The sequence below is a fragment of the Maniola hyperantus genome, chromosome 10 (assembly GCF_902806685.2).
Source record: "Maniola hyperantus chromosome 10, iAphHyp1.2, whole genome shotgun sequence".
Taxonomy (NCBI): Eukaryota; Metazoa; Arthropoda; class Insecta; order Lepidoptera; family Nymphalidae; genus Maniola; species Maniola hyperantus.
In genome coordinates, this window is record NC_048545.1 from 532,120 (window position 1) to 556,648 (window position 24,529).

Genomic DNA, 24,529 nt, shown 5'->3' on the forward strand with positions numbered 1-24,529 from the left:
GGCCTTCTGCCCGTACGCGGTGCTCAGCAGCACGTTGGCCTTGGCCCACGTCAGCTCCTTGAGCGACTTGACGCGCTGCTGCGCCACGTCGCGCGCGCCGTAAACCTAAGGAAACAATATACCAACACTTTAATATTTACCAACCAGGTAACAACTTAGTTCTGGAGTTTGGCTATACAAGAGCTTAAATCCAAGTTACGGCACGGTAACGACTGTGACCTTTCTATCTTTATGGCTTTTTTTTCAAAGTGTTCCTCCCTTTTTTCCTCCGACATGGCGGTCGGAGACTGTTCTAGGTCGGTACTAAGATTGGCTTTTTTTCCATTTGCCTTTCTTATTGCTTTGTTGAAATTGGTTCTATAACACTATGTGCTACTATCTCTATGGCTGTGATCATATCATTCCCTTTTCGTGTTAGACACATCAGACAAAGTGATCCTATAAGAGTTCCTTTTTCCTTTCGAGGTACGGAACCCTAAAAATTTATGTTGGCGCGCCTACATCCAGATAAATACGTATGTGTAGCAGTTATACGCAGTCAGTCTGATTAAATCTTTTGGTTGTCTGTTTACGAAAAACCAGTTTGATTAACGTGATTGGTTGTACAATAATAACTAGCTCGGGTGACCTCGAGGTGTTTTCGTGACGATGTCAGTCTATTTACTAGCGAATGTTTTTATTTATTAAAAACTAGATGATGCCCGCGACTTTGCGTGGATTTAGGTTTTTAAAATATCGTTAGAACTCTTTGATTTTACGGGATAAAAAGTAGCCTATGTCACTCTCCAGGTCTTAACTTATACCCATGCAAGAAATTACGTCAATCCGTTGCACCGTTGCGACGTGATTAAAGGACAAACCAACAAACAAACACACTTTCGCATTTATAATAAGGGTACTGATAAGACTCGACTCATTTTACGAATAATGGTGCAGCAAGTGATCACACTGTCGCCATTTACCCAAAGGACTGGACAAAGGACATCTACCCAAGGTGGGCGACTGAATCCAGCGGCTCCCTGCGACTCGTTTGATGTCGTCTGTCTACCTAGTGGGGGTCTTCCAACGCTGCGCTTTCCAGCACGGAAGTACCATTCTATGTGAACTATGTGCCCCGCCCATTGCCGGTATACAGCTTCGTAACCCGCTGAGCTATGTCGGTTACTCTGGTTTCCCTACGGATCTCCTCATTTCTGATTTGATCACGTAAAGAAAGTCTCTTTCCATCGCCCGCTGAGTGACTCGGAGCTTTCTTATCAGGCGTACATTTTCAGTCATCATCATTATCAACCAATTGCCTGCCCACTGCAGTACGGGTCTCCTCTCTGAATGAGAAGGGTTAGGCCACAGTCCATTACGCTGAGCAAGTGCGGGTTGGCAGAATTCCAGTAGGTGAACACACCTATGCGAAAATGAAGAATGTTTTAATAGAGAGAGTTCTATAAAAGAGTAGTACGGAAAACTTAGTAACGTTTATGACTGGTTGGCCACTCAAAAACGGTTAACGCCCACTAAGTTTATTGTCTTTGTCATTTCTATGGGATTAAGTAACAGAGAGAGCCGTATACTAAACTCTCTCCGTGCATCAGTACCCTTATTATAAATGCGAAAGTCATTTATACAATTTCATTGATTTGACAGATTAGTCAATTATACAAATACAAAACATGCATACTAGTTAGAAAAATACTCTTAGAGTCCGTACATACACAAATCACTTTTAAGACAAAATCTCATAAACATGGTACACGAAACAAACATAAACTACAATTAACTAAAGCTAGGACTAATTGTGGGGTGAAAACTATACAGTTTGAGGGAGTACTACTATATAATAACTTGCCGAAAGACATTTTTAACGAAAAATCTTTTCCAAAATTTAAAGAAAAATTAAAAAAATATTGTCAAACACTACAGTTTTAAATATATAGGTACTAGTTTTATTATTGTATAAATTCACCGTATCATACATAATGTTTTCTTCTATATTTAAGTTTAAAATTGTTCTCATGTAAGTGAACTTTTGTTCTTTTTGAGAAAATAAAGTCTTTAAACCTAAAGTGTGTTTGTTTGTTGGTTTATTGGTTCGCTGGTTTGTCCTTCAATCACGTCGCAACGGTGCAACGGATTGACGTGATTCTTTGCATGGGTATAGATAAAGACCTGGAGAGTGACATAGGCTACTTTTTATCCCGGAAAATCACAGAGTTCCCACGGGATTTTTAAAAACCTACTTCCACGCGGACGAAGTTAGTATATAGGCATGATTGTCGTCGAGCGCAAGCCTATCTAGCAATTTTAAAAAAATTGTCGCTAAAAAAGTGCATACCTACTGGTTACAGTGTCTAGAAGAATTCAAATTCCGGTTCAATGTCCGTTGACCGTGGCAGGCGACTGATAACAATATGCTTATCACGGCGGATATCGCGGTAATGTGAATAAAAAGTATAATAAGGCCGACTGTTTTGAAATATGTACTGAACTTTATTACAATGGAATGGTGATTGATTATGACGTATTGATTATTGTTATTTATAATCATTGATTTATGTATTTAAGTGGGTAAATACATAATATTTTAAGGCCATGGGCGGGTTAGGAATCTACCTGTCTGCAAAACAATATGTAGGTAGTTACTCTCCCCCCCCCCCCCCCCCCCCAACTGCCCCCTGTCTAATGTGGGGGTCGAGGGTAATTTGAAACAAAATTGTATATTTCATTTTGGAACAAATAAAGATTTATTATATAGTAGTATAGTAGCTATTCCCATGGGAACTCTTTGATTTTCCAGCCCAGGATAAAAAATTGCCTAAGTGCTACACCAGGGTATATATAAGGCATTCCGAACCAGTGGTAGATGCATTTGACGATTCGAAATACTTGTAAAGGTTTAATTGAATAAAAAATAATTTTATTTAACTCCATCCATTCCAAATTAATTCATAATCCATTCTTAGCCAAATCTGCCGAGTAGTTTTTGCGTGAAAGAGTAACAAACATACCTACACACAAACTATCGCCTTTATAATATTAGTGTGATTATATATCTACATACTAAAGGATGCCCAGCTAGCTATCTTTTAAAACATTTAGTGGTCTGAAGTTGACACCATTTAATCTTCGATTGCATCATATCATAAAGTAAGCATACTATTAATTAGGTACCTGACCAGTAGGTATTTATTTAACTTATTTACCTATTAAAGGCTTAAAGTAAGCAGTTCTTGTGCAATCGTACCTATTAACTAGGTGGCGTGCGTCGACCTTTGGACATTTGTCACTTTATTTATACCGTAGGCAAGCAAAACAGATGTGTTACGTGTTACCGGTTTTGCCGAGCGAAGGATGAGGGGAAATCGCTACGATGAGTAATGCCAAAGGTAAATATTAAATGAACTTTGCACATTGCAGCTAGGCGAGTCCGGAGTTTGGACTAATTTTTAGGGTTCCGTACCTCAAAAGGAAAAACGGAACCCTTATAGGATCACTTTGTTGTCTGTCTGTCAAGAAAACTATAGGGTACTTCCCGTTGACCTAAAATCATGAAATTTGGCAGAAGGGTAGGTCTTATAGAAGACATGAGAGGAAAAATCTGAAAACCGTGAATTTGTGGTTACATCACAATAAACAAATTAAAATGTGTTCATGAACAAATATTGTTAATTTCAACTTTCAAAGTAAGATTATAATACCAAGTGGGGTATCATATGAAAGGGCTTTACTTGTACATTCTAAAACAGATTTTTATTTATTTTTAGGCATAATAGTTTTTGATTTATAGTGCAAAATGTCGATAAAATATGATTGTAGTACGGAACCCTCAGTGCGCGAGTCTGCGAGGCACTTGGCCGGTTTTTTTAAGACCTACCGCAGCTAAATACCTATTTTGTATGATACCTACTGACTTCAAAGGTAAGCAAGTAGGCAGCTGAGCAAAACTTAATGAAAGCTTTTGTCATTTTACTGCAATTATACCGGTGATAAATCTTGGACTCAATTTTAGCCTGTTTTGTCTGGAAATGAGTCCATGTTTGTAATTTGTATTCAGAGATCGAAATCATGAACTATTTGAAAGAGTTCAGATTTGTATTCACTGGATTAATAATATCTGGACTGAAGAAAAAATATTTTAAAATTGTTTTGTTCGCCAGCTCCTTAAGTAAGTGATATAGAATATAGATAGGGGAATGACATGACACTGTGTCGTCAGCAATGCAAGTTGCTATCGAAGATAAGCATTTGTAGCAAGTTTGTGCAGGCAAAATAAATGTACGGTATACCTATACCTACCTACTCAATTCTATGTATATGTACCTACATCCATATCCATACTAATATTACAAATGCAAAAGTGTCTGTCTGTCTGTCTGCTGGCCTTTCACGGCCCAACAGTTTAACCGATTTTGATGAAATTTGGTACAGAGTTAGCTTACATCCCGGGGAAGGGCATAGGCTACTTTTGATCCCGGAAAAATAAAGAGTTCCCAAAGGATGTTTAAAAAACTTAAATCCACGCGGACGAAGTCGCGGGCATCATCTAGTATCTAAATATATAAAAGGAAAAGATCACTGACTGACCTATCAATGCACAGCTCATACTACTGGACGGATCGGGCTGGCATGCAGGAAGCTGTTATGACAACCCCTAAGGGGGTGAAATAGGGGTTTGAAATTTGTGAAGTCGAAGTATGTACAGGTAAAGCTCTTTCATAATATGATACTCCACTTGGTATAGTTATCTTACTTTAAAGTTGAATTTACTAATTAGGTATAATGTTCAAAACACTTTTTTTAGTGATGTAACCACAAATTCACGGTTTTCAGATTTTTCCCCTAATGTCGGAAGATGTCGATGGCTATGTCGGCTATAAGACCTACCTACCTGCCATTTTCATAATTCTAGGTCAACGGGAAGTACCCTGTAGGTTTCTTGACAGACAGACAGACAACAAAGTGATCCTATATGGGTTTCTTATTTTCTTTTGAGGTATGGAACCCTAAAAATCAAAGAAAATAACATCTTGAAGAACCTGTAGGCTGTAGGCCTGAGAGTTGTCTATAATATTCACAAGGGTGTGAATTTTACCGAACTGCATTTGGCCAGCGTGGTGATCTATGGCGTAAATTGTCCTCATTCTGCGAAGAACAGTAGTGGTCCGGCGATGGATGAGATTATGATGGTGTCTAGTGCCACACCGGCTTCAGCCAATTCCTTCACTGGAGGTAATCTTACCTTGTTCAGCTGAGGAGTGATCCTGGACAGCACGGCCTGCTTGGTGGTCTCCACGATGACCTTGGGCTGCTCAGTGACCAGCGGCAGCCGTCGCTCCAGCTCGTCCAGTGCTGCAGCCACTCTGGCGTCGCCCGCTGCCAGCGGAGCGGCCACGTAGGGCGCTGCGGTGGTGGCAGCCAGGGTCACGCTGGCTTCAGCCGTGGACAGTGCCCATTCTAGCAGGGAGTGTGCTCCTGGAATAAATTTCATCTTTGTAGCTATTGTTGTGTTTTGATCACTTCCCCGGAGCAATCCTGAGTACTGTTATCTTATAAGTGGGAGGTCTCTGATTCGATTCCTGGCATGGGCAATTTGCGAATTTATAATTTCTAAACTGTCTAATTGTGAAATGTTACTATCACAATTCAGATACCATACTAATATTATAATTGCGTAAGTGTATCTGTCTGTCTGCTAGACTTTTATGATCCATCCGTTCAACCGATTTTGACGAAATTTGGTACAGAGATAGCTTGCATCCCGGGAAAGGACATAGGCTACTTTATATCCCGGAAAATCAAAGAGTTCCCATGGGAATTTTAAAACCTAAATGCACGCGGACAAAGTCGCAGGCATCATCTAGCTAAAAATAAATAAGTCATTTGACTTTAGTAGTCATAAATAATGAGTGAAAATCATAGTACCAAGGTACCTACATACAAATTGTTTGGTGAAAATATCTATGGCACACTTCAAAACACCTCAAATAATATCAACATCAAAACAACTTTTCTGTTTGGTGACATTTTGAAACCATCTCAAAAGATCTGAGGGACTCTCAAGTTACATCTGAAGAAGTTTTACATAAAAAAAAAATTCTAGAGCTGGAATTATAAACAAAGATGCTATCTAAATGATATTCACGGTAAGTATAGTATACATAGATAGATGACTTACCTTTGACCCTGGTGTAGAAAGCTCCCACTTGGCCGACGGCGGCGCCCACAGCGGGCAGGGACATGGCCTTCTGCACCGACTGCAGCTGCGGCATGCTGGGGGCGGAACCTACTTCTGCTGCCATCTGTGTACAACCATAATACAAATTATGTAGATTAACCTCATCAAGTCATCAGTATCTACTGAGAATGAGCCTCCTCTCAGAATAAGAAAGATTTAGGCCATCGTCCAATACGCTGGCCAAGTGCAGATTGGTGGACTTCACACACCTTTGAAAACATTATGGAGAACTCTCACGATGTTTTTCTTCACTGTTAGCAAGTGATATTTAATTACTTAAAACGCACATACCTAACTCCGAAAAGTTAGAGGTGCGTGTCTGGGATCGAACCCCCGACCTCGGATTAGAAGGCGGACGTCCTAACCACTAGGCTAACACTCTTCCTTTTTATGTGCTAGATAAAACAGCTATTCATCCATATACATAATATAACTACCTTTACAAAGTGGTTTTAAATCTTCAAGTTAATCAACCACTGATTCAAAATGCTCGCACTTCGAGAAGAACCAGCTAGAAACTGGTAAACGTAGGGGAGTGCAATAAGTAGGGAATTCAATGAGTAGTCAACCCAGACTCCTTAATCCTGAGATAACTTAGTAGGTAGTTTAGAATTTAACTGATTCAGAGGGCACGGCAAGGTCATTGTTTCAAACCTAATGTCCGGTGATATTGAAAATTACATGTGAAAAATAATTTGAAAAGAGAGGGTAGGCATCGCATTTACAAATCCCACAAAAAAAATACTTTTTAGACCAATTTTTGTTTATTAATTAGTTACAATTTTTAGATTGTTAATTGATGTTTTAGAGATCGAGCAACAAAAGACAGTACCTAAATAAAGTAAGGGAATGTACAATAATTATTTAGGGTCACATTGGTGATCGAATGCAGGTAGGAATGAGGTAATTTGATGATTAACTTACCGTATAAACTTTTTAATTTTGCAAATAAAACGTATAAAAATCAATTAGAATCTTTAAATATCGTCAAGCTCACAACTGGAATATCAAATTAGTAAAAAAGTAAAAGTTTCACTGCAACAAGTAAAAAGTTCGCGTCAGTTCGATACGACTACTTTTTAATGAATGAAAGAAGAACGTAAAATAAAAATAATACTCACTCTCTGATTAGTGAATGAAATGAAATAAAATAATAGGATCAGTGTTTCCACTTGTGATGTTGGGATGTCCCAAGTATCTATAAGAACTTAGCCTAAATGAAAATCAAAATACAATACCTACCATGATTTATGGCGCATACTTACTTAATAATTATAGTAAACACTGAAAGAACGTCATATCACCATTTAATACATTTTACGAACCTAAATCTTGAGTCTTGTGACGAAGGTGTTTAGTTATTTTTCCCCTTTTTTAAGTAAATCGCATTCGAATAACTAATAATTTAAACCCACCTTACTAAATAGTTATATCTATATAATAATATATGAAAGGAATAGCTGACTGACTGACTAATCTATCAACGCACAGCTCAAACGACTTAACGGATCAGGCTGAAATTTGGTGTGCAGATACATAGCTATTATGACTTTTGAAAAATATACAACAAGAGTTTAAATTTTTGTAATCCACGTGGACAAAGTCGCAAGCATAAGCTAGTTATACCAAAAAAAAATCATTACTTCTCGACGCGGAACGCAAAACAATCATTCTATCCTTTTATGCCTATCCCCTTTGATAGATCTAAAAATCCTGTCGAGATAAAAAAAAGTGGTAAGGCATGCCTACCTAATATGTATTATGATTAGTCGTTTCATCCTAAAATAGGTCGTAATCCCTGAAAGTGGAAACACTGTTAGGAATCTTCTAGCAGGTGGCCGGTCCTTTGTGAATGAAATGATTAATTGTGACGGTTATGGAGACAATCCTCTAACATTCTAAAAGAGTACGTATCATTAATTAGCACAAAGTACAAAATAGTGCAAAAATAATGAAAAATGGACTTTACTCTGAACTAAACTTGAATGTATCATTCTTAGGACTCATAGATTAAAATGGCTGATTCATTCATTCATTCACTGTTTAATACTAAGTAAATATAAGTACTTAGTATAAATAAGGTAAGTAAATAAAATAAAATATCATTAGTTAAATATTTTCTTTGAAATAAAATGACTTTGATAATCTGCACAATTTGACCAACATGTAAAAAAATACAAACATTGGATATGAAATGAACGCCACTGATTGGTTAATGGCTTGGCTCCAGGCTCCATAGCTTGGCTCTGTGGCTTGGCTCGCCCCTTGCATAGTGTTCTGGTGTTCTGTGCTCTTGCATAAGCCAAGTTGGCTACCTTTGGTAAACATTTTACAAACATTTGTGAATTGTGATGTCTTGGACAAACGATGTGGCACTGGAATTCTTGGACCACTACAGAATTGAGCAGCTATTATGGGACCCCAAACATCCATTGCATAGAAACAGATGCGAAATAAATGAAGCATGGCGTCGTATACAAAGCAATTTTAGCATAAGCTGTTCGATAGTGGATCTGAAGAGGAAAAAGGAGTCTCTAATGACATCCTTTAGATTTCACTACAACCGCAAAAAGAAGTGCCCCGTAAATTATCGGACGACGTGGTTTGCGTATTCGTTCATGGAAAGTTTTTTGAGCGGGAAATATGAATGCGATAGCACAAATGAAAATGGTCACGACGAGGTAAAAACATTGAAAAATTTCGATTTTTTTTCTATAGTTCCGTCTCTCTTTACACTATGGGGTATAAATTATTTAAAGTCCGGTCCAAATAGACATTCAAGGTTAAAATAATTCGCATAGGGCAAAAAATATACGAATATTGGGAACATCGATATAAATCGAATGGGGACTTTTCACAATTCATTATTTATTCATGTAACCAGAACGCTAGCAAAAACGAAGACAGGTGATATTGATGATTACTGATAATATACCACAAAACATATACATTTTGTAAAAGTTTACGATATATTGCAAATAAAACATCTGACGGACGCTAGTGGTCAACAAACGTTTCGTAAGTAGGCCACTCGGAGTCAATGCCGCGTCGTAGGCGGGGCATTCACCTCAGTTTTGCACGTTATACATTGCGGGTTTGAACAATACTGAATCACTAAAACTACAAAATGCGCCTCCAATGGTTATTGGTATTGGATTGCGTTTAGATAGTTAACAATAACCCTAAGTTTTTGCTAGCGTTCTGATTAGGTACACTGTATATTGGAGTTCCCAACATTCCAACATTCGTACCAATTTTTATCCCTATGCGAATGATTGTAAACTTGAATGTCTACTTTGACTGGACTTTCCCGTAATGTGCAATAAGCTTAATAACGAATCAATTGGTACCTCATTCATCAAAATCAGCTCAGTAGGTTAGGCGCTACGGTGGAACACAGATACATACATAGACTGTTAAATTATAATTCATAACCTTCGCCGTAGTTTGGTAAAAATATATTATTTCAAAATTAATAAGGGTACGTTTCCACTGGAGCAGAGCGAAGCGGAGACGTTTTCAATAAATATGGCGTGATAAAATTTCCAAACCGCTTCCAGTAATTTATAGAACAACTAGATGATGCTCGCGACTTCCATTTGGAAGCGTGGATTTACGTTTCTAAAACCCCGTGGGAACTCTTTAATTTTCCGGGATATAAAGTAGCCTATGGGATGATCCCCGGGATGTTAGCTAGCTCTGTACCAAACATCAAAATCAGTTAAACTGATAGCCCGTGAAAACTTGAAAAGCTGACAGATTTTCGCATTTATAATATTAGTAGTGTACACACACTGGTAATAATTTAAATGTTACAATTCTCAGGACCCCATCGCCAATCCAATCCAAAACGTTAGCGTCATGGTTGAGCGGCAGAGCTCTTCCGGCAGTCGTTTGAACAGATCGTCCAGTTCGAAACCTCAAGAATACGTCTACAAAAGACAACTAGACACCGTGAACTATGTAAAGGACGAAAAGACGAAAACTGAAACGGACGAATACGACTTATATGGACAACTTTTAGCGAAGAAATTAAGGAAACTCGATGAACATCAACGAGATATGGCGATGCATGAAATTGATAATATTATGTTTAATGCTAAAATGCAAAGCGGATCAACACAAAACAGAAGTTACTCGACATCCCCTTCTCCTGTGCCGAGGAAGATCAAATCTCCAGTGTTCATAATAACCCAACAAAGTCACGACCAATTTGAAGACGAGAATAATATTGGATATCAAGAACAACAACAATCCTAATATATAAGGATACCTATCTATTCATACTCTTAAGTTAATTAGATAGTAATAGAAACGCATTGAATGGCGATTAGGAAGATAATAATAATATGAGGGGCCACTTCTCAAAACGTCTGTAGGCTGTAGGATATCGATATTCATTAGGTACAGAAGGCTAGAATAAAAAGCATTATCCAGTTTATATGGCATTAAATTTAACCGTCAGTATATTTTGTTGACGTTGTTCTTATTTTGAAATTGCCCATAACATTGTTACGCATATTTAAGTAGGTATATTTTTTTTTTAGAATAAAATTATTTTCTAAATAATTTTGTTATCAATAATTATTATCATTTGTGCCATTAAAGTTCTAAGTTAAGTTTCAAATTCATACAACTGAATATTTCCAAAAGTTGAGAAAAATAAATTAACTATAAGTATCTAAATAACTACAATACGCGGCAGAAAATAATGTAGGTACATCGGCCTTTAGAATGACATTTTGGCTTTGTATAGCGTTTGATCGTTGTACATATATGGTTGTATCTATCACTCATACTTATGTGACGTTTTGGCGGTCTCAACGACAGAGACAATGCTCTAAAAAGCCGCTACCTCTTTCTAAAGGTCGATGTACCTACATTACTTTCTGCCGCGTACAGCTACTTATTGTTGATAACCATCGATGTTGATAACCAACACATTTGATTTGAGATTACACAATTATTACTTGCCTAAAAAAATGCATTGAATTCAAAACATCTTTTTTAAAAAGTCGGTTAAACCATGACCCAAGTGAGTATTGACCCAAATGTCCTTGAGAGGATAGTTCAAGATTATTGAGTGAATGGATTGTCTATGCTTCAAGGGCTTCAGAAAGATCAAAATTCAGTTGGCAATGGTTGGCAGTAAATGTATTCTGTGAGTTGGCAGCACCGCCATCGCTAGGTAGGTACCTACTTGACTTGACCGACTTGACGTTGTTTTGATTTCGACTTTGGCATTTTGCATTTTTGCAAAACAGCTGTTGAGTCAAAATAAAATACATTATTGTAAAAGGAAAACTTAAATTACAAAACACAAATTCTACTGTGGCGCTTACATGATAGTTTTAATATATAATCATGGCGACTATGGTAAAAGAAAAACGTCGGGAGGTAAGTACTATTTGTTATTATTATCTTTTTATAAATATTGTTTGCATCCTTTGTTGGTGCATTTACGCATTAAAATTAAATTTTTCTGACATGAGACATTTCTTGTAATATTAATGTTTACTATGCTGACAATTAGAGTTTTACACTGATAATAAAATTGGTAGTTACATCAGTAGGTACCCTTATTTGTTGTGTTTGTTTGTTGGTTTGTCCTTCAATCACGTCGCAACGGTGCAACGGATTGACGTGATTTTTTGCATGGGTATAGATAAAGACCTGGAAAGTGAAATAGACTACTTTTTATCCCGGAAAATCAAAGAGTTCCCACGGGATTTTTAAAAACTCCTCGCGGATGAAGTCGCGGGCATCAGCTAGTTTTAAAACGAACTAGTATTTTATTGATAATAATTACCTAATATTATGTTCCTGGTTTTAACATAGAAAAAGAAAACCAAGATCAAACAGTTGCCTGAAATAGAATCAAATGTTAAAGAAAACCCGGAATCTCCCTTACTGAGTGATATCAGTTCTAAGGGGAAAGACATTCCTTCTATACATGTTATTCAGGAACAAGCTTCAAACAGTTCCATTAATGAAGAGCAGTCAATCTCGACAACACACAATAAACAAGAAACACAAGTTCCAACTCATGCTATAGAAGAAACAAATAAGCAAGTTGCCTCAATAGTCGATACAGTTCAGGAGAAACATCTTCCTTCAAGCTGTGAAGGAAGGAAAGAATCCCAAGCTGAAGAAACAACTAGTGAAGTCAGTAAAGTAAAAGACATTATAACTAAGGAAAATAAACCTTTTGAACAAGACAACTCAATAACCAACAATTTACAAAACATTTTAACAGAAGCCAAAAAGAGTCTAAATGAAATAATGTTAGATGAATATTCTGTAACTAATTCTAAAGCTAACACAGTGACCAGGGACTTCAATAAAATACAAAAAGTAACATTGGGTAGTTCTGAACTAGAAATTGGATTCAAAAAAATTTCATTAGATTCAATGAATATTCCTGATTTAGAAAGTCAACAAGAAATTGTGCTGAAGGAAGATTCAAGACCATCGGCTCCATTAGCCCGAACAGAAGTTGAAGCTCAACCTTACATTAGTGGAGTAACACGTGAAAGAGTTGTAGAAAAAGCTAGATTATCTTGTATGCCATTGGAGGAAGCAGTCCGGGTGTTTGGTGGGAGAGAGATAGCTGAAGTCAAGGCATTGAGCGAGAGAGAGGAAGCTGCCGTGGAGGCGGGGCCACAGGGTGGACCTGACCATCCTTTGGTTGACCTTCTGTCCACTTTTAGGTATACTTTACTTCTTTATTCGTTTGTTGAGTTTGTTGTGGGCATTTCTCAGACCTGGGTGTGTTTGGAACCCTTGTAGCTTTAGTTTTATAAGTACATATTAATTATCACCACTATATCATATCATCTTACAAATAAAAATTTATGACAATCAGGAAGCGTAAAATATTACCAATTCTGAATAAATAATTTCAGTTTTAGTTTGCTTTAGTCCTAAATTATGTCAAAAATATCATGATGAAACATATTATGCTCTATCAACCTAAGCTTTATTTTAATTGTAACTAGATTTTGCCTATAGATTTGCAAATTTCAACCCATATCCCATATTGATATCACATAGTCACAAAATAAATTATTTTTTATTTTATGTTATTGATTAGATAAAATAATATGCCATTGAAAATAGAACAATATTACATGGGGTTATTCAAGGGGCGGACCAAAAAATTCCTAAAAGGCCGGCAACGCTTCGGCGGTTCCTCTGGTGCTGTAATGTTCATGGGCGGCGGTAACCACTTAACATCAAGTGACCCGCCTGCCCGTTTGCTCACTATCTCTATTAAAAATAATAATAATTTGTGGCTGATTAAAAAAAATCCTTTATATCCTTCAGCTTATAGTATGTTGATATTGACAAGAGATACATTATCGTAATGGGTGCTCTACAAATTGGTATGTGACACGTGCTGACGAGCGATGCAATACTATTTACAGAACTGCTCTAATAGCAATAGAACGTGAACGCAACCGCATAAGCTCTGGTTACGTGGAGGAAGAGAAATCACAAGCTACTCTATGGCTAGTAGAGAAGCGCAATATATACCAGACACGGGCGTGCCGGTGCAGCGCGCTCGTGCGCATCAGGGCGGAGTACGAGGTGGCCCGGCTGCAGACCGAGAAGATGCCGGCAGCCAAGTTGAGACTGGAGGCTTTGTTGAGGGATGTGCAGGAGTGCTACTGCCATCACCAACATGCAGCACTGCAGGCGCATTATGATGTAAGTTTCAATTGACGAGAACACTTACTACATTAGGGTGCCTGTCCACTGAAGCGGAGCGGAGCGGAGATGTGTTGAGCAGACCAAACAAAATGTCGGAAATATCGTGATAATTTTATTCCGTCATCTGACAAAACTCTGATTGGTCAACTATACACAACTCCGCTCCGCTCCGCTTCGGTGGAGAGGCACACTTAGGCCGGCTACACTTTGGATGCGTTTTCGTACGAATTTGACTAGCGCGAACGTACGAGCACACGAACAAACTGTCCAAGTAAACTCAAACTTAAAGCATTTATTTACAACTAGCTTATGCCCGCGGCATCGTCCGCGTGGACTACACAAATTTCGGACCCCTATTTCACGCCATTAGGGGTTGAATTTTCAAAAATCCTTTCTTAGTGAATGCCTAGGTTGTAATAGCTATCTGCATGCCAAATTTTTAGCCCGATCCGTGCAGTGGTTCGAGCTGTGCGTTGTTAGATCAGTCAGTTAGTCAGTCATCTTTTCCTTTTATATATGGATTTCCTTCCTTTTAAATATTAGGCTTCCAAATGGTCTGATAAGAAGCCCACAACAAAGTTAAGTAACACAACCCACAACAAAAACGAGGAAGCACTATGGGAGCATTCAGACTGGGTCTGAGTTAGTGGTGTGGAAACTCATCCCAAGTGCGCTTGGCCTTCTAGTTCTGTTACAGTTCTTGCAATTCACGAAGGCTACTGAACTTTACTTGTGGTAACGTCGCTTACATGGTCATTGCGTAAGTGTGCGTGCATGTCGGACCAATCAGTCGTGAGCAAGCGCACACATTTAGTGTACCTTACGTATACCGATACGACTTAAACACAGGCATGAGTCAGTGGCCTTCGTGAAATGCAACAACTATACTATGTTTTATTGATATTAATTTGTTGACGTTGAAGGTGGATGAGCTAGTGGCGGAAATCCTCCAAAGCAACAAGAGCAGCGTCCGCTCGGCGTTGCTGCTGGTGCTGCAAGCGCTGCAGCTCAGCGACGCGGCGCCGGAGACCTTCGCCGCGGCGCTGCAGCGCTGGGCGAGCGTGTTGGCCTCCTCCTTACTGGACGACAGGGACTTGGGACATCTGCTGTTTCTGCTGCATAGTCTCTTCAGGTAATCTGCAGAACAACCTTGCCCTGTCAACGTTTTATGCAAAAACGATGTGCCCTAAATTTGGTTGCAGGGCTTTTTTAAATACCTATAGAAAGTATAATAAGGAGTATAAAAAAAATTGGTCACATGGTCGTTTGGCCTCTCTACAATTTCATCTATACTAATATAAATGCGAAAATACATTTTCAGACACATTTTCGAATTTATAATATTAGTCTGTCTAGTCTGTCTGCTTGCTTTTCACGGCCCAACAGTTTAACCGATTTCAATGAAATTTGGTACAGAGTTAGCCTTCATCTCAAGGAAAGACATAGGCTACTTTTTATCCCGGAAAATTTAAAGAGTTCCCACGGGATATTTAAAAACTTAAATCCACGCGGACGAAGTTGCGGGCATCATCTAGTTTTTTATAAAAGAATACTAGCCAAGTTTATCATGCTGACTAATAGTCCCCTTTCCCCTCCAATTAAACGTAAAGCTTGTGCTAGGAGTAGGTACGACAATAGTGCAACGGGTGGGCTTTGAACCGGCGATATTTCGGTTTTCAGTCCCCTCCTTTGCCCGCTGAGCTATCGAGGCTCTAACTTTTTCTAGTTTATTTCTGTTCTTCTCCCCTTTCTTCTGGGAAGACGTGCACAAATACGCAGATCCACACGTGGCCCGCGTGATCCTCTCTCCCCCAGTACTTGGTTTCCTACAAGTTATCATTCCTATGTAGGGAAATGTATATAATATAGTGTGGATTGAAAGCTTGTGTGTCTGTGCAGACAGTCGCGTTCCGTGCAGTGGGCGGGGCGCGTCGTAGAGCTGCAAGTGCGGGACATGCCGTCCGCGGCGCGCCTCGTCGCGATCCTGGAGCTGCTGCTCACGAGGCCTTTGCTCGAGGAGGCGCAGGAGTGCACCGAGGGTAAGTTCTCAGTGCAGTGGGCGGGGCGCGTCGTAGAGCTGCAAGTGCGGGACATGCCGTCCGCGGCGCGCCTCGTCGCGATCCTGGAGCTGCTGCTCACGAGGCCTTTGCTCGAGGAGGCGCAGGAGTGCACCGAGGGTAAGTTCTCAGTGCAGTGGGCGGGGCGCGTCGTAGAGCTGCAAGTGCGGGACATGCCGTCCGCGGCGCGCCTCGTCGCGATCCTGGAGCTGCTGCTCACGAGGCCTTTGCTCGAGGAGGCGCAGGAGTGCACCGAAGGTAAGTTCTCCGTGCAGTGGGCGGGGCGCGTCGTAGAGCTGCAAGTGCGGGACATGCCGTCCGCGGCGCGCCTCGTCGCGATCCTGGAGCTGCTGCTCACGAGGCCTTTGCTCGAGGAGGCGCAGGAGTGCACCGAGGGTAAGTTCTCAGTGCAGTGGGCGGGGCGCGTCGTAGAGCTGCAAGTGCGGGACATGCCGTCCGCGGCGCGCCTCGTCGCGATCCTGGAGCTGCTGCTCACGAGGCCTTTGCTCGAGGAGGCGCAGGAGTGCACCGAGGGTAAGTTCTCAGTGCAGTGGGCGGGGCGCGTCGTAGAGCTGCAAGTGCGGGACATGCCGTCCGCGGCGCGCCTCGTCGCGATCCTGGAGCTGCTGCTCACGAGGCCTTTGCTCGAGGAGGCGCAGGAGTGCACCGAGGGTAAGTTCTCAGTGCAGTCGGCGGGGCGCGTCGTAGAGCTGCAAGTGCGGGACATGCCGTCCGCGGCGCGCCTCGTCGCGATCCTGGAGCTGCTGCTCACGAGGCCTTTGCTCGAGGAGGCGCAGGAGTGCACCGAGGGTAAGTTCTCAGTGCAGTGGGCGGGGCGCGTCGTAGAGCTGCAAGTGCGGGACATGCCGTCCGCGGCGCGCCTCGTCGCGATCCTGGAGCTGCTGCTCACGAGGCCTTTGCTCGAGGAGGCGCAGGAGTGCACCGAAGGTAAGTTCTCCTGATGTTAAAGCAGAATTGTACACTGTTCGCAGGATTCTATGTTTAGATAAGAGGATCTCCAGTCTTTTACTGTAGGCCATTCTTGTGTGTGGAAATTATATGATTCAACATGTCATACTAATATTATAAATGCGATAGTGTGTCTGTCTGTCTGTCTGTCTGCTAGCTTTTCACGGGCCAACCGTTCAACCGATTTTGATGAAATTTGGTACAGGGTTAACTTATGTCCCGGGGAAGAAATCCCGGAAGGAAGAATTATACCCCGGAAAATTAAAGAGTTCCCACGGGATTTTAAAAAACCTAATTCCACGCAGACGAAGTCTCGGGCATCATCTAGTGTAAAATAGTATGACAAAAACGTTAGCGAAATTGTGCGTATAAGATGTTGATGACATTTCTGATCTTTTTGTATAAGTCCCGCAAATTGCTAATATGCGTGGGCGCCATTTTAGTGATGTCAGCACTAGACTGAAGTTTCGAGCTGATGGTATATTTTTATTTCGGCTGACGTCATAATGACGTCATTTCGATGTTAACGAGACATGGTTCCAGCGCAATAGCAATTTGCGGGACTTATAACAAAGAAGATGATTGTGCATCAGCACCGAATCGAACCGGGGCACCTGTCGAGGGCGGCCGTCTCAGGGGGCGCCAAAATGTTTGAGTTCCATGAAGCGTCTTCTTGTTTGGCAGAGTGTGAAGCGTGGGAGGAGGTGGACCCGCGCGGGGAGGGCGGCGCGGTGGGGCAGGGGCGGCTCCGCGAGCGGGACCTGCTGGCGTTGCTCGACGCTCTGCCGCTGCAGGACATGGTTGCCAGGATTCTGCTCTTTGCCAACACGGTAAGTACTGGGCAGCGCTCACTTTAAAAAAAAAAGCGCCACTTCCGAATATGTGTTTTTTTACTTCCGAGTTAATTTTTTGGCAGGACAGTCGTATTTTTAATTTTTTTAATCATTTTGGTACGGAACCCTGAAATCCACTTTTCCGTGCTCGGTTCAGGATATAGCAAAGGAAGACGAGCGGTCGTGGGGCGACAGGTCGGGCGGCCACGGCGTGCTGAAGGCCAGCTGCGGCGTGCGCGTGCTGCTGGGCGTGCTGCAGCGCGCGCTGCACGCGCACGCCGGCTACTCCCGCCTGCGCGCGCGCCTGCGACGCCTGGTGAGCGCGACGCTCGCGTCGCTGGCCGCACTGCACCTACACTCCGGGTTTGGTTTAGTTTCTAACACATTTAAGGTTGAGGTTTCCAACGTAGCTTTAGTTTTAAGTTTGCGTTATAATTATCACCACTATATCTTACAAATCTAACACCATACCAGACTATCAATAAGAGTAATTTATTACCTATTTTGAATAAATCATTTGACTTTGACTTTGACTTTGAATGCAATTTCACTACACTGTGTGATGCGACGCGGTGTTGCACGTAGCGGCATTTCTAGAGCGACTGACACCTTGCGACTCGTCAGTCACGTCACTGTTCTTGATTCGTTATTATAATAGAATTCTGTCTGCTCTCTGTCTATCTGTCTGACTGCTAGCCTTTCACGGCCCATCTGTTCAACCTGATGATTTTGATTCCGGTAAAAGGCATAGGCTAATATTTATCCCGGAAAATTAAAGAGTTCCCACGGGATTTTTAAAAACGTAACTCCACCAATACGAAGTCGTGGTCATCATCTAGTGTAAAGATATGTGGATACATCGAATCGTGCCCTAACGCAGCGAGTGTACGGGTAAATACGCATCCTCCTTGCACCCCGTGGGAGAAGCCGGTGGATGCACGGGTGGCATCTTTGCCGGAAGGTTGGCTGGCCGTAGCCTCCCACCAGACAAATAAGAGCCTCGATAGCTCAACGGTTATAGGAGCGGACTGAAGACCGAAAGGTCGCCGGTTCAAATCCCACCCGTTGCACTATTGTCGTAGCCTACTCCTAGCACAAGCTTTACGCTTAATTGGAGGAGAAAAGGGAATATTAGTCAGCAATTTGGCATATATTCTTTAAAAAAAAATGTTATTCTCCAGATATGCGTACGCGCAAGAGCTCGAGGAGCGCATAGCCGTGGAGCTGGAGGCGTGCTTCGCGGCCGGGCTGGCCGTGCTGCTGGAGGAGGCGCAGGCGCTGCCCGCCACGCTGCTGAGCGGCGACGTGGCCAGAGACTACTGCCACGCCTTGATCACAGGCCTACACGGTAAGCAGTTCATCTCTTCAAAAAGCCGCGAACACCTGGCAGAAGACGAGCTTCTCATGCATTCTTCTACGATTCTTGCTTCTTTCTTTCTTTCGTCGTATATTAAATCTGGTGCTCTATCTCGCTCATTCATATAGAGGACGAAGCTTTCTCCTGCGACTTTGTTGGATTTAGATGTTCTTTAAAACCCCCTTAAAATACTAAACCCCTTAAAATACTAGCCTACCCTAACCTCAAAATACTAAACCCCTAAAAAAGAATATCAGCCACTCGGGATGAATGCATCATGTAATGTAAGATATGTTTTAGAGACACGTCCGCTGCGCGTGGCGTCGCTCGCGACGGTGCTGGGCCCGCAGCCGTGCTCGCTGCGCGTGCGCGCGGTGACGCAGGCCGCGCTCGACAGGGAACTGGACACCGAGCTCTCCACCACTGTACTCCAGTTCCTCTTCCAGGTGACTACCTACTATAGTTGTACCACCCGTTGTGCCAGATCCTTTTTTCCACGCACATGCAAACTGTGGAACCAACTCCCTTCGGCGGTGTTCCCTTTAGATTACAACATGGGGTTATTCAAGGAGCGGACCAACAAATTCCTAAAAGACCGACAACGCATCGGTGGTTCCTCTGGTTCTACAAATGTTCATGGGCGGCGGTAATCACTTAACATCAGGTGACCCGCCTGCTCGTTTACTCGCTATCTCTATTAAAAACAAAATTGTACGTACAGCCCCCGCGCTAACCTGGTGCGGGTGACATATGTGGGTGTGTGGGGTCCCCCCGCCTCATACCCCGATTGCCATCTCGACCTGCTGCGTACTACATGTCTCATATCTTAGAATGTATACATGAAGAAACATGTTTCCGGTATTGATAGGTCAGTGCGTACATAAGGAAACTAGCTTATGCTCGCGACTTCGCCCGCGTGGACTACACAAATTTCAAACCCCTATTTCACCCCCTTAGGGGTTGAATTTTCAAAAATCCTTTCTTAGCGAATGCCCACGTCATAATAGCTATCTGCATGCCAAACAGCCCGATCCGTCCAGTAGTTTAAGTTGTGCGTTCATCATAGATCAGTTGGTCAGTCAGTCCTTTTATATAGTTAGACTAATGTGAGAATTATGTAATGAAAATGATGTACAGAACGATTCAAACGTAAATGTGCCCCTGAAGTTGGCGCACGACGTTGCGCAGAACACATTGTGGGTGTGGGAGGGCGGGGAGGTAGCGGGGAGGGTAACAGCGCTCGTCTCGCTCCTACATTCCCGCCAGTTCCTTGATGCGTCTCTCTCTCGCTATACGTGTCTTATTTTTGTTTGTACAGTCGAGTTGAAGCTGAGGTGGAACCTACCGCCGCCCGTTAAGTGATTTAGTTCTCGAGTGTACATGCGCAAGATCGCAAAGCTAACTTCACGCAGACGCATTTAAGTTTGTATCGTACTGAATCGTACCGTATCGTACATTCGAAAGTACTTGTAAAAGTTTATTCGAATAAAAAAGATTTTTATTTATTTATTTATTTACTGTACTTGAATGAAGGACTGGTGACTTGGTGCAGGTGGGGATTAAGCGCAAGTGGGCGGCGTGCGGCGGCGCGTGTGACGTCACGGCGCGCGAGCTGTTGCCGCAGCTGCTGGCTCAGCGTCGGCTGCACGCCACAGCCTACAACATGCTGGCCGACCTCTACCAAGGTGTGCTCTAAATAAATGTACTCACAATCGTGTGTTTGGGATACAGTACCCGATTACAATAAGCAGGCCACTTCATCATCATCATCAACCCATCGCCGGCTCACTACAGAGCACGGGTCTCCTCTCAGAGTGAGAAGGGTTTTGGCCATAGTCTACCACGCTGGCCATGTGCGGATTGGTAGAGAACGTTATGGTGAACTCTCAGGCATGCAGGTTTCCTCACGATGTTTTCCTTCACCGTTAAAGCAAGTGATATTTAATTACTTAAAACGCACATAACTCCGAAGAGTTAGAGGTGCGTGCCCGGGATTTAACTCCCGACCTCTGATTAGAAGGTGGACGTCCTAACCACTAGGCTATCACATTCACAGGCCACTTATTTGCATGATATTCTGGCTCAAGTACAGTTGGTAGGGTGAAGTGTAATATAGTGACACAAGTCAATAATAACAGACTTTGGCGCCCGCAGGCCTTTTTATAATAATGCCCAAGGCAGGTGCATATTATTAGTGTTGTAAGTAAAGCGAATTTTAAGTTACAAATTACGAAAAGTGCGAGCGAAGCGAGGACAAAACTCTTGACCTGAGTAGCGGTAAACAAGTTTGTCTAACTTTACAGCTCTTATAGTTTACATAGAGACGGACAGTTGGACTGGACGAAATTATATTAGGGTTCCTTGTTTTACTACGGAGCCCTAAAATGGATAAAAGTTGCGTACCTTTGTTTGGCAGTGGAGACAATAGATCCATCGCTGCTGCACTCGCTCGCGCCGCAGGACTGGCGGCCGACGCCCGCCGAGGCGTGCGCGCTGCTGGACGAGTGGGCGGCTCGGTGCGCGCAGCTCGTGCCGCACCTCCTGCTCGACGCGGACTATACGCCGCACACGTACGATATTTTATTTTATTTTATTTTTGTTTATTTGAAAGTAATCAACAGCGTAAATACATAATTATTATTTAAATTTAAATCTAGGTATAACAGAAGGCCAAAAGAGATTACTTAAAATTATAATTAAACTATTTTAACAGAATAGAGTTAGAATAAATGTAGGTATATACAATAATAAAATAAAATTACAACAGTGTGTGTATGATTGTATGTGTGTGTGTATGCGTGTGTGAGTGTGTGCTTATGAGTATGTGTGAGCGTGTGTGCATGTGTGTGTGTGTGTAAATGGGAGTGTATGATTGCATGCATATTTAGATGTTATATATTATATTATATATGACGGAGAATCAGGAAGATCAACATTGAAATGACTATAAACTGCTATCCCACTTCTGATGTAGGCAAAACCAAGTGCCTTCATAAAGATGATGACGATTGATTGGATAAGTCAGGATTACAACATTATAGATTAACCGAGCCTTCGTGGGCGCATCGACGATACTCTCTGTCTCGCTCTACGAGAGACAACACAAACTACCCTCAACAATAACTATAGCAACTCTCATTTATGAGTCATGACACCAACGTCTCCAATGGCGTTACTAACGTACCCAACGCTAACTAACCCTACCTAAACCGGCTCCTCCATCCCCATACTGGTCCCAGACCAACCAGCTAACCTAGCATACCACCCACCTAGTACCTCAAACAATAGAAACCACACAGATAACAATAACACAGTACGAGACACAGTGTCTATCGAGAAGTGCCCTCGGCAAGAGCCACACGAATAATGTTCTGTGCCACAGTACGCGTCTGATTTTATAGTCTCACAACGACGATGGGGACGATGACGCGATGTTCAATGAGCAATCTGTTTTCAACTAAAGACAACGCTGCCGACATAATATACTTACTAGCTTATGCCCGCTACTTCGTCCGCGTGGACTACATCAATTTCAACCCCCTATTTCACCCCCTTAGGGTTGAATTTTAAAAATCCTTTCTTAGCGGATGCCTACGTCATAATTATAAGGAACCACTTACATATTTATTTCAATTGTAATTAATGTTATAGACACAAGTACTTGTACTTCTACTACTACACTAGTCAAGTGGGATGGTCCCAATTTCTATGTAGTACTTATGTAAAATTGTTCTACCGAAATAAATATTTTTAAATTTGAATTGATTCGCAATCAAAGTCTAACAGCCGTACTCAGAGTCGCTTAATCGTTACTTAAGTTTAGTTAAAACGAGACAGAGCTATATCTCTCACATCAGTGTGTCTCGTTTTAACTCAATCTTAAATAACGATTAGCGACTCTGAGTACGGCGGTAAATTTTCCTCTCGCTTCAAAAATGTTCAAATATATAAACCTTTCCCATAGGGGAGTATCGCTGGAGAGCCAGCTGGCCATCGGGAGCTGGCTGTGTTCGTGGCTGCGCGCGAAGGGCGAAGCGCCGAAGTGGGCGTGGCGAGTCCTGCGCGCCCTGAGGCTGCATCGCACGTGGTGGGGCTTGCCGCTGCACGCGCCCTCTCCTGAGGAGCACGAGGATCTGTTGTCCACAGCCTACGCGTTGATGGCCAGCGATTGGGGGCATTGCTTACCACTGGTTAGTTATCAGTACTGATTCTGAGAGCAACTAAATTTTAGAGTATGTGCAAGTCTGGGTTTCTGGAGCATTTCAACCGTCCGTTGTGGCCAGATTGTGGCCAGACACAGTTCGCATGAGCGTGGAATGGAGCGTGAAAAACGCTCATGCGAACTGTGTTTCCTTTAGATTACAACATGGGGTTATTCAAGGGGCGGACCAACAAATTCCTAAAAGGCCGGCAACGCATTGGCGGTTCCAGAGGAACCGTTGCCGGCCTTTTAGGTGCTGCAAATGTTCATAGGCGGCGGTAACCACTTAACATCGGGTGACCCGCCTGCTCGTTTGCTCACTATCTCTATATTCAAAAACAATGAAATAAGGGACAGACAGACAGACAGTTGGAGCTGTCTTTAGGTGGCAGTCGTGAGGCTATTGTTGTAATTAGTAGACTTGGTAGTTGTGCTGCAGGTGTGCGGGCCCGGCGCGGAGGCGCTGTGGCGGCTGGCGCGCGCGCGGCCCAAGGAGGCGGCGCGCTGCGCGGGCCCCCTCATGCGGGTCATGGCGCAGTCGCCCGAATCCGTCTCGCTCACACCCAAGTATATATCATATACCTTACACAATTTTGTGATTATAAAAACTTTAGCAAACTTTTTTATATGAATTTATGCTCGCGACTTCGTCCGCGTGGACTTCACAAATTTCAAACCCCTATTTTACCCCCTTAGGAGTTGAATTTTAAAAAATCCTTTCTTAGCGGATGCCTACGTCATAATAGCTATCTGCATGCCAAATTTCAGCCCGATCCGTCCAGTAGTTTGAGCTGTGCGTTGATAGATCAGTCAGTCAGTCATTCAGTCAGTCAGTCAGTCACCTTTTCCTTTTATATATTTAGATGATGAAGTATACCTTACACAATTTTGTGATTATAAAAACTTTTGCAAACTTTTTTTATATGAATTTATGGATTATGCTCGCACCTCGTCCGCGTGGACTACACAAATTTCAAACCCCTATTTTACCCCCTTAGGGGTTGAATTTTCAAAAATCCTTTCTTAGTGGATGCCTACATCATAATAGCTTTCTGCATGCCAAATTTCAGCCCGATCCGTCCAGTAGTTTGAGATGTGCGTTGATAGATCCTCACCTACAGTCACCTTTGCCTTTTATTTATTTAAATAGATGCAATAATATCAATGGGC

General features: G+C 42.3%; 4 protein-coding genes across 8 annotated transcripts in view; 3 read left to right on the top strand and 1 right to left on the bottom strand.

Annotated features, from left to right (window-relative positions):
- The window catches only part of Lsd-2 (Lipid storage droplet-2), a 97,629-nt gene extending 90,306 nt beyond the window's left edge, over nucleotides 1-7,323 (bottom strand). Inside the window, exons 1-4 of one of the 2 annotated variants that reach the window (XM_069501169.1) lie at nucleotides 7,154-7,323; nucleotides 6,170-6,293; nucleotides 5,234-5,466; nucleotides 1-105 (exon numbers count right to left, since the gene is read on the bottom strand). In XM_069501169.1, the coding sequence (XP_069357270.1) occupies nucleotides 1-105; nucleotides 5,234-5,466; nucleotides 6,170-6,293 (462 nt within the window). In that variant the 5' untranslated portion in view covers nucleotides 7,154-7,323. The remainder of the gene's footprint in view (nucleotides 106-5,233; nucleotides 5,467-6,169; nucleotides 6,294-7,153) is intronic. The other variant, XM_069501168.1, reaches the window with a different exon arrangement.
- A 1,115-nt stretch (nucleotides 7,324-8,438) lies between these two features.
- LOC117986025 (uncharacterized) lies at nucleotides 8,439-10,798 on the top strand. Its single transcript, XM_034972830.2, has 2 exons — nucleotides 8,439-8,910; nucleotides 10,055-10,798. The coding sequence occupies exons 1-2, from the start codon at nucleotides 8,581-8,583 to the stop codon at nucleotides 10,487-10,489; spliced, it is 765 nt and encodes a 254-aa protein (XP_034828721.1). The 5' UTR covers nucleotides 8,439-8,580; the 3' UTR covers nucleotides 10,490-10,798.
- Nucleotides 10,799-11,420: 622 nt separating this feature from the next.
- On the top strand, nucleotides 11,421-16,707 carry LOC138402912 (uncharacterized). The gene is made up of 6 exons (XM_069501445.1): nucleotides 11,421-11,626; nucleotides 12,068-12,939; nucleotides 13,657-13,939; nucleotides 14,866-15,074; nucleotides 15,842-16,636; nucleotides 16,689-16,707. Exons 1-6 carry the CDS (start codon nucleotides 11,594-11,596, stop codon nucleotides 16,705-16,707), a joined length of 2,211 nt encoding a protein of 736 aa, XP_069357546.1. The 5' UTR covers nucleotides 11,421-11,593.
- Epg5 (ectopic P-granules autophagy protein 5) overlaps nucleotides 16,686-24,529 on the top strand; it is a 33,556-nt gene continuing 25,712 nt past the window's right edge. For 2 of the 4 annotated variants that reach the window (XR_011237178.1, XM_069501159.1), the window contains exons 1-9: nucleotides 16,824-16,947; nucleotides 17,653-17,798; nucleotides 17,959-18,164; nucleotides 18,983-19,149; nucleotides 19,459-19,604; nucleotides 20,711-20,843; nucleotides 21,575-21,728; nucleotides 23,123-23,348; nucleotides 23,799-23,926. Coding sequence is in view for 1 of the 4 variants with exons in the window: in XM_069501159.1 (XP_069357260.1) it covers nucleotides 16,863-16,947; nucleotides 17,653-17,798; nucleotides 17,959-18,164; nucleotides 18,983-19,149; nucleotides 19,459-19,604; nucleotides 20,711-20,843; nucleotides 21,575-21,728; nucleotides 23,123-23,348; nucleotides 23,799-23,926 (1,391 nt within the window). In the remaining 3 variants the exon portion in view is untranslated. The other 2 variants (XR_011237179.1, XR_011237180.1) reach the window with 2 other exon arrangements.